General features: G+C 38.7%; 2 protein-coding genes across 2 annotated transcripts; both read right to left on the bottom strand.

Moving 5' to 3' along the window:
- Positions 1 to 2,466: 2,466 nt before the first annotated feature.
- Positions 2,467 to 4,840, bottom strand: LOC101314402. The gene is made up of 7 exons (XM_004287085.1): positions 4,477 to 4,840; positions 4,168 to 4,209; positions 3,836 to 3,918; positions 3,646 to 3,749; positions 3,330 to 3,542; positions 3,108 to 3,202; positions 2,467 to 3,018 (listed from the first exon to the last, which is right to left on the bottom strand). The coding sequence occupies exons 1-7, from the start codon at positions 4,613 to 4,615 to the stop codon at positions 2,765 to 2,767; spliced, it is 930 nt and encodes a 309-aa protein (XP_004287133.1). The 5' UTR covers positions 4,616 to 4,840; the 3' UTR covers positions 2,467 to 2,764.
- Positions 4,841 to 5,261: 421 nt separating this feature from the next.
- On the bottom strand, positions 5,262 to 8,923 carry LOC101314116 (leucine aminopeptidase 3, chloroplastic-like). The gene is made up of 10 exons (XM_004287084.1): positions 8,610 to 8,923; positions 7,951 to 8,359; positions 7,667 to 7,861; positions 7,333 to 7,558; positions 6,997 to 7,123; positions 6,763 to 6,858; positions 6,583 to 6,660; positions 6,255 to 6,315; positions 5,819 to 6,006; positions 5,262 to 5,660 (listed from the first exon to the last, which is right to left on the bottom strand). The coding sequence occupies exons 1-10, from the start codon at positions 8,826 to 8,828 to the stop codon at positions 5,532 to 5,534; spliced, it is 1,728 nt and encodes a 575-aa protein (XP_004287132.1). The 5' UTR covers positions 8,829 to 8,923; the 3' UTR covers positions 5,262 to 5,531.
- Between the last annotated feature and the right edge of the window lie 300 nt (positions 8,924 to 9,223).

The following is a 9,223-nucleotide window of genomic DNA, read 5'->3' as shown; positions in this document are numbered from 1 at the left end:
AGAGAGAGAGAGAGAGAAAACAGATTGATCGGGAAGAGAGAGAGAAGAAGAAAGAAGAAGAAGAAGAAGAAGAAGAAGAAATAGATAAAAACTGTGTGGATTTAATTAAATACAGGGTAATAACGTCTTTTTCTCAATAATCATTGGAATGGGCACAAGGATAAGACTTGAATTAGAATGGGTTTTAGTTTTCAAATATTTGGACATTAGGATATTTTCCAAATATAGTATGGTTATGTATAGTTACCGAGTTATTGACCCTGTTGTACATTGTATACCACTCACTAACAAACCCCGCGAGTGTGCAGACTATAGTGGACTCGGAGTTTAATGGTAAAAGCTTATTCTCCTCATCCGAGACTGAAAAACACAAAGGATATCGATGAATATAAGCTTTGTGTGTAGACATGATAAAATTATAACATGAGGAAAAATAACTACAACTTACAAAGGACATGTTTGCCTTGGTCGCCATATGTTGTCCTAGATTCTAGAGCAAGCATGATGCCACCATTGAACACAAAAGCCAAATTCGTGGTACCTTTAAGAGGCTTCGACATTAATCTATGACTATCTTTCTTCGTAATCTCTTAATTAACGACACACATATATGTATTTGAATAAACGGTTGGTACAGATGTTTTCAAGCCTTCCATATATTTATATGATTCATGTCTACAAACTGTACTTATACAGCATCATGTAAGTCTTTCTTTCTTGATTTAGGGATCAGGTAAGTTGTAGAGCCAAATCATTGTACAATTTCTTTTGCCGATTTCATTAGTAGAATATTTTGTTACAAAGTATAAAATTACGAATTCGTAGTTTCTTTCCGAAGTTGATTGTAAACGAAGTTACGAACCGGCAAAAAAATACTGATTATAAAAGATTTGTTTCCCTAATTTGGCTATCTGACATAATATTTGATCTTCCTAAGTAAATCTGGATGGAATTAATTCCAAAAGCAAAACGCAAATCACAATTCCTATTAAAGACCCCTGAGTTTTACTTATTATTTATCATAAATCACAAATACCCGCAATCACCTCTAATCTTTGAAAGATGGAAATCCTAAACCTAAATTCCCAAACCCTTCTCTCTTTGACACCGCCAGCCATGGAAACGAGACGAAACCACCCCCAACAGGAAGAGCGCCCTTTGGATCTAGCTGGTATGCTTGCTTTTGTTTGATTTTGTTTTAGGGTTTGTGAATGAGGATTCGCGTCCGTTCTTGTATTTGTTTTATGTATTTTCGTCATCTGATCCTTGGATTTTGATATTTGCTGCCATTACACTTGGTCCATTCTATACCAGATTAAACAACATATACTCAAGACATGGTTTTGAACTTTTGGTATATCTGTACACTGCTTGTTATTTCCCTTGTTTAACTTTTTGTATTTAACATTGAAACCATACAGGTGACAATATAAAAGAAGAAGGGAATTCGGAGACCCGAACAATCTGGGCAGGGGAAGAGAAGGCTGAGGCAACTGTGACAACATCACAAGAGAAAGCAGAGGCAAATGTGACACCAGCACATTTACAGTATACTGCAAACAGGCATTGTCCAAACTGTGGCCGCAATATATATACAAAGCCTTATTGTCCTAGATTAAGTTGTCGATTTTCTTCGGATCCTACCCCAGCGCTGCCCATGCGCCCTGCATCGGAGATCAAGACCAATTCAGAACTGGAATCTCACCCAAAATTAGAGTCAGACCGAGTTTCATTGTTTGCTTTTTTCACCAGAAAAGATTTAGATAGATTGATCGATCTCAGTATACGTAAAAATGTATTTGCATAGAACTTTGCTAGATCTCACATGCTTAATTGAAGCTCCAACGTTGTAGCACGTTCTATGCATTTGTTTCAGAACTTTTGATTGTTGATCTGTTATGAAAAACCAGTGTGAACTTTATGCCAATGTTCTTAGTGGTTTCTTTCAAATCCAGAAAGATGGGGATAACTGCTTACAGCTAGATTTCTTGGACTATTTCTGGAGTTACAATGTTCCGATATGCAAATTCCTTTGTAACAAAGTTTTTGCCTAGTTCATAGTAGAATACACTAGCACTGTGTTTGGATGAGGATGAATTCTCAGGAATTTAATTAAAACTAAGAAATTCTCAATTTCTTAAGACTTTTCTTAAGACTGTTTCCCTCATTTAAATTATTATCCCGTGAAATTAGCAATTTCCACATGAAAGTAATCGTGGAGTTTGAGAACTTAAATTTCCGACTTGAATTCCTCACAAAATAGATGTCATTTGTCAATTCTCTTAAGAATTAGAAGTATTACGCTCTTCATAGTGTTGCTTGTTATCAACTACTGTTCATCTGTTGGAGCGGTATATCCCAGTCTCAATCTTATTGTAACGATGCTCAATCGATCTTATACGATAACACGAGAAAAAACACAGTTTAGTTTGAGACATCAATTTCAGGAAAAATAAAGAATTCAATAAACTCCATTTAATAAAACCCAAGGAGTCGAGGACAAAGTGACATTACATAAACCAATACTCGAAAAGAGAACCACAACCTCTTTCGATGCACCTGAGAGACATGAAGATCTTCGCACACCAAGTCAGAGTAAACAAGTAGCGTTTAAATTCTTCTAAATCCCATTACTCTATCGATGCGAAGATCTTTCAACAGCAAGTCAAGTAAACAAATAGTGCTTAAACTCTTCTAAATCCCATAACTTTATCAATGGTCCGAGGAGAAAATCAGGGAGGTGGTGATCAAAAACAGATGCATATCAATTTTCCACTTGAGCAGGTGGGTCAACCATTCTCACAGCACGAGGAAGCAGAAACTCGGCAAACACTGGATAGTGGGAGGATGGATATTGTCCATCAATGTTATCACTCACCACTTCAGACAAAACAGGAACAAGAGATCTCCCTCTGAAAAGAATCCAATCTATGTGTAGATCCTGTGTTTGGCGATCCCAGCAAAGGCACAAGGCTCTGAAAACCAACTTGAAGAATTCAAGAGCTCCTTGTTTGTTACCTGACAGCATCACATACTATATAATTATAGGTCATGCTCAGACACCTCAGTGAGCAGCAGCATTACAAGTTGCAATATATAGTACTTACCTTTAAATCCATGAAAAGTGCGAATAAGAGAAGCATTTTTCCTCACACGGGCATTAGGCCATGCATCCCTCATATCACCCACCACACCATGCTCTCTGAATCAAGGCAATAACAAAGACTTACTACAAAGAAGAAGATTTTGGAGTACAACAAGAATCGGAAGTCCTATCCACCAAACAAAAAAACACTAGAAGGCAACAAGGAATCTGGTGATTTTGTTACCTTGATCTCCCAAGAAGAAATCGACCAGTGGTTGATTCCTTTTGTGTGTTGAACCCTCCACAATAAACAACCGGCAAGTTAGGTGGTAAGGATGCAATGTGCTGCCATGTAAGCAAAGCACTCCGCCTCCGTGCACGAGGACTGAATTCATCCATGTTAGTATTTACTATCTGGAATGAAAAGCCAGGGGGCTCAACTCCTTTCAGTTGAAATGTGTGGACATCATGTCAAGAAAACAGTCGATACAGCACTCTTCCATAAAATAATTCAAGCAGTCAATAACGAAAAATTATGGAGAAAGTAAAGTTGTAAGGATATCACCCATGTAGCAATACATGGAACTTCAGCACCCCACGACATGCTTCCAGGGACAGAAGGTGACTCTGACAGCCAAAATGTTCCACCTTCAAGAAGCTCCACCTTCATTATAAAAAAGAATGGCATAAGTAAGTTTTCTAACAAGAAAACAACACTAGGAAGATGTTAACAGATGAAGTATTCTCTACCTTCTCCTTCTCATAGAAGATGGTGCAATGTTCATCTGAAGTGTCTTCAGGTCCTTTTCTTGATATCCCAAATTGATCATAACCTGACGGATAATAGATAAACGTGTTTACTGTTAGTGAATTCACTTAAGTCGTGTACAAATAGACCAATCTCAAATTTAAGCTTAGACTAAAGTCGAGGAGAGGTTGATATTACACGAACTTAAGATCATTGCTTTCTGACAAATCAAAAATGGATGCCAGCAAGCCATTCATTCAAACTGGAGCAGTGAAATGATCTTGGTCATCCTAATACTACACCAAGAAATCTAAATCATTAGATAGAATATTACCTGGCAAGCACTGTTGAAGATAATCCAGTTGTGATTTAGCTCCTGAGTTCAATCATCAAATATACAGAAAAGAATCAATCCAGAGACATGAAATCCAAGACAACAATTAAACTAAAACCCAGCTTAGTAAAGTATCAACCTTTCTAACCCAGAACACATTCACCAAAGACATTTCCAATCCCCAAATCCCAAAACAACAAAAACCCACCTCCACAACACAAAGAAAAATAACCCAAATGAACCATTTCAACCAAATCACAACCGCAACCAAGATCCATATGTCAATAGAAGCAATACAAATATGCATACCTTGTTGAGTACAGAGAATCATTGGAGAATAACTAGTAACAACACTTATGCACAAATCTCTTCTCTTTTCCCAAGAATTAGAACTATCTTCATTCGGATCTTCATGTAGATTGAAGGTCATCACAGTCAAAACACTCATCTTGTCCCTATCTCTCGATTTCTACATGATCATATATGTGTGTTGGTCCAAAGATAACAAGGGGTGGTAGGAGGATTAGGTGGTATATTCCATTCTTGTCAGCTCAGGTTGTAGATTCGGCAAACAGAGAATGATTTAAAGAAGTGAAAGTATTAAAATGCAAAAGAAGCAGCAAAAGAGAGTTGAGAGAGAGAGAGAGAGAGAGAGAAGCTCAATTATGTCCGAACTGAGAAACGAAGGAATGGTCAAATGTTTAAAGTGGGTTTTTGACTCTGGCAGCCACGACACGTCATAGCTGTGTTGTCCTTTTGTTCTTGGGCATTTTATTTTCTCTTATTTCTCTTATGAGAGATGATCCTAAATAATTCAATTTTATTTCTCATTTTGTCAAACTTAATTGTTGATTTTTCAATTTTATTTCTCAGTTTTGTCAAACTTAATTGTTGCTTTGGTTATGAGGTGTCTCCTGAAAAATGATCACATATTTCGACATGTTTCCTGAATCAATTAGGAAAAAGGTAAGCGATTGGGGTGAGAGAGGATTAAGATCAGTAGGATGATCTCTGGTTTTGCAGATTCTTGCCATACAAAATGAAATTGCTCACCAAGGCTTTCATCCTTTCTTTATCTTTTGGTGTTTGTGCGAAAAAAAAAAGGAAAAAAAAAAGGAAATTACACAACTGAAGAAAAGAGGACACTTTCGAAGAAAACTATCAAAGATTTGGTTCATCACAGAAAAGCATAAATAAAGACTATGCCACCCATAACCTTCCCATTTCTTTTACTGCACATTTTATTCATAAATTGAAGTCGCTGCGCCTAATAACCCATCATCTGATGGCATATGTTTTCTCTCCTTCCAACGCTATGTAAGCTCATGTAAATGGTGCCCTTCCCACCAACACTTCTTCACCACTTAGGAGGAGTTCTTCAAAACCCACTCCACCAGGGTAGAAACAGCAAACCCTGTTGCAGCGCGCTTCTTATCACTCCAAACAGGACCAGCCATGTCAATATGCATCCACTGAACCTTTTCATCAACAAACTGCAAAACCATAGTTGAAGTCAAACTCTATAGAAAACCAAGAACATAGGTGACTTTTGCTGGTAAGGCACACACATTCCGACTTAGGAATTATATACGAGTAAAACAGACACAGAAGTGCAAAAGAAACCAAGAAATAGAACATTATAATCATATACCTGTTTCAAGAAGAGAGCTGCACTGATAGCACCACCTTGACGACCACCGGTGTTGACCATATCAGCTACTCCTGATTTCATTGTTTCCCAATAACTCTCCTCCATCGGCATCCTCCAAAATTTCTCCCCACTTATTTCTGAAGCTGCAAATACCTCCTTTGCGAGGTCATCACTGGGTGTGAAAACACCTAAAGGAAAGTTTTAAATAATCAGCAAGTTGTTCAAATATTGAACACGAAATACAGGTAAGAAAGAAAGGAAGGATGCCACCAAAGTGACCAAACTAATACATCTCGTTACAGCTATATATCACCCTACTTTAAATAAAACTACTTGTTTAGTATACTGTAGTACTACATAAAACCTCACTATACTGAACAGCTATCTCAACAGGAGACAAGAGTTGCATTTAGAAAGGTTTTAAGAATGTGTATACCTGCTATAGAGGGTCCAAGGGCAACTATGCAGGCACCGGTCAAGGTTGCTAGATCAACAATCTGCAGAATAGATTAGGTGTTAGCACTACTAGAGATCTGTGTTTTATACATCTAAGCAGTTTAAGGCTATGGAGATTTAACAATCAAAACAATAACAAATAAGCCTTCAACAAAGTAGCATATTTCTGCACTAAAATCTGGAGAAAGAAAGACCAGTTGATGTGGGGTGGTTTATGAATAAAATTCCTGTTCAGGTAATATCTAATATTTAACACTCACACTGATCGACTGCGATTACAGATAGAAAGGGATAGTTATGAGATATACCTTGTCAACACCTTGGTTACATGCATATACCAACGCGTCTGCCAAAGTCAGTCTGCCTTCAGCATCAGTGTTATTGACCTACAAGCATAAATTGAAGCAAACACAACATTTTAGTGCTTGTACTACTATCACTGCTAACCTTGTATCAATAATATGATGGGACACTTTTGACAACCATACCTCAATGGTCTTTCCATTGGAAGCTGTCACAATGTCTCCAGGCCTCATACCTGTTCCACTTATCATATTCTCACAAGCTGCAACAATGAAATGAACCTGCACGATAAAACCAATTTATTAATCCATACGGTGCCCACTGATCGTTGAAAACTGAAAGTTGAGGAAGAATACATTGCAAATAGGTCGAGTATGCATTTCCCCCACAGCAGAAAAACAATAACAATGATAATTTACCTCTACACCAGAAGGTTTGATTTGACCAATGGCTTTTGCTGCACCTAATACAGCAGCGGAACCTCCCATATCAAATTTCATAAGCTCAATTGAACAGCCAGGTCCTGTCTTGATGTTGTAGCCACCACTGTTTACATAAAAGAAAGGAGTCAAAAAAGACTGAGTGCCGGTGAAGTAATAAACGAATAAGAGAGTGAAATGAACTTTATTTCCAAAAATACCAAACCAATTATAGGACTTCACAACATTTACAGGCATCTACTGTGTACTGACAATGCTATAATTCAACTTGTGCGAACTAGGGAAAAATACTAATTCTAAGTAATATGTAATCACCTGTCAAAAGTCAAGCCTTTACCCACCAAAGCTAGCTTAAGCTTAGCAGGCCCACCAGGGGGTTTGTAGGTCAAGTGAATAAAATGTGGAGGATTTGCTGAGGCTGCAGCCACAGCCAAGTAGGAACCCATTTTCAGATCTTTGCATTGCTCTTCATTCAATATCTTTGCAGACAGAACATCACTGTATAAGGAAGCAATATTTGAGGCCTCTTCTGCTAGTTTCCCTGAAAACATAAAGATCATCACAAACTGTCAATACTATATATAACTCGATCAACATGGATATTACAAGTATGGCCCAGAAAAATGGCGATAGTAGAGCTAAAACGAACCAGGTGTGAGAACATTGGCAGGTGAATTCACGAGCTCTTTCCCAAATATTATTCCAGAAGCAACATCTTGAGCATACTTGAGCTTCTTCTCTAGTTCAGGTCCAGTTCCGAGGCCAAGAATGTCCACAGACTTAAGAGCTGGTTTCTTTGACTCAGATTTATACCTATTATCTTCATAGATCCCCAACACAGCTCCTACAAGTCAAGCAATTCCACAGTGTTTATCAAAACTATTACCATAAACCAAACACCAACTTCGTAAACAAAATTCTAGATCAAACTACCTGAAGCTATTGCAGAAGCTGTGCAAGATTTCGCAGAAAGCCCCTCTGAGGAAGCAAGCACAATAGCGATATCACTCGCTTGAGCAGTCTTTGCTGCTGCTGCCGCAGCCTCCCCAAGACCCTTGAAAGCTGCTGTAGCCGTAGCAGATTGTCCGAGCCCAAACAATCCAACCCTCTTCGAGCCAAGACCAGGAAGCCTAACAACCGTAGACTGGCCAGACTTTCCAGTGAAGTCCTCCTCAGTCGAGACCTCGGCCAACACCCCACCCAAATGCGAATCCAGCTTCTTCAATATCGGATTCTCGAATTTCGAGTTCTGATCTTTCGCCAAGTCCTTCTCCGTAACGCCCACAGCGAGCAGGTCTCCCTTCCATTCCGTCACATCAATCTCTTTCGTCGCGAAAGTGAGCTTCAAAATCACCACAGCACAAAATTTAATACATCACACATCCAAATCAGTTACAATCAAAATCAAATCGCTAGTCAACCACATCAATCGAATCCCCACATCAAAATAGATCGATCCTTTACAAGTATACAAAAACTCAAGATCAATCAACACACAGTCATCATGTAAATTTGAAACAATTGAATAAACTAATCAAATTAAAACGATTCGCCTTGTAAAATTTGAAACAAGTGAATAAACTAAGCGAAACCTTAGGGGCTTCAAAGGCCGGAGAAATCTGAGTGAGGCCGAGAGTGGCGCGGGCGATAGTGTGAGCCATGTGCCTCCCTCTGCGAGAACACAAGGGGGAGACTGTAAAAGAGAGACGCAGACTCGGCGCGGACCTTAGTTTGGATAAAAACGAAGAGGAATATGAAGGTGAAGTGACTGCGATGAAGGAAGAAGCCAATGACACGACACTGGCCACCATTGGAGTCTACTCCTTCTCTGTATTTATACTCAACCCGCGGCTAGATAACCTTCACAATTCCACTCACTCGGCGTTTTTTTGAATTTTATTTCTCGTTCGGATTTTGGGCTTATCGAGTTTGGCCTGTTCTTCGGCCCGCATGCTTTGTAGTCTTGTAGTTTTGGGCGTTTTGGTTGGTGGATTAGTTCGCAATCTCGCATGCCAGCTTGATCAACTTTTTTTTTTTTAAATTAAGGTCTAAACGGCTGCTCTCATGTCTTAACTATTAACGAAACCGTATATTTTAAGGGAGTACATAAACTCGCATGCCAGCTTGATCAATTTATTTATTTTTTAAATAGGGGCTAAACGGCTGCTCTCATGTCTTAACTATTAACGAAACCGCATATTACAAG

This window comes from Fragaria vesca, linkage group LG1 (genome assembly GCF_000184155.1).
Source record: "Fragaria vesca subsp. vesca linkage group LG1, FraVesHawaii_1.0, whole genome shotgun sequence".
In the NCBI taxonomy this organism is placed as follows: domain Eukaryota; kingdom Viridiplantae; phylum Streptophyta; class Magnoliopsida; order Rosales; family Rosaceae; genus Fragaria; species Fragaria vesca.
The sequence above is the reverse complement of the archived record's forward strand: the minus strand, read 5'-3'. Positions and strand labels throughout refer to the sequence as shown.

Excerpts from the sequence above, each read along its gene's own strand:
- LOC101314402 (XM_004287085.1), bottom strand. The coding sequence starts at position 4,615 with ATGAGTGTTTTGACTGTGATGACCTTCAATCTACATGAAGATCCGAAT. Across the intron at positions 3,919-4,167 it reads TCTTCAACAGTGCTTGCCAG|GTTATGATCAATTTGGGATA; the intron begins GTAATATTCTAT and ends ATTATCCGTCAG. Across the intron at positions 3,750-3,835 it reads TCTTCTATGAGAAGGAGAAG|GTGGAGCTTCTTGAAGGTGG; the intron begins GTAGAGAATACT and ends TTTATAATGAAG.
- LOC101314116 (XM_004287084.1), bottom strand. The coding sequence starts at position 8,828 with ATGGTGGCCAGTGTCGTGTCATTGGCTTCTTCCTTCATCGCAGTCACT. Across the intron at positions 7,862-7,950 it reads AGCTTCTGCAATAGCTTCAG|GAGCTGTGTTGGGGATCTAT; the intron begins GTAGTTTGATCT and ends CTTGACTTGTAG. Across the intron at positions 6,859-6,996 it reads TCAAACCTTCTGGTGTAGAG|GTTCATTTCATTGTTGCAGC; the intron begins GTAAATTATCAT and ends TTTATCGTGCAG.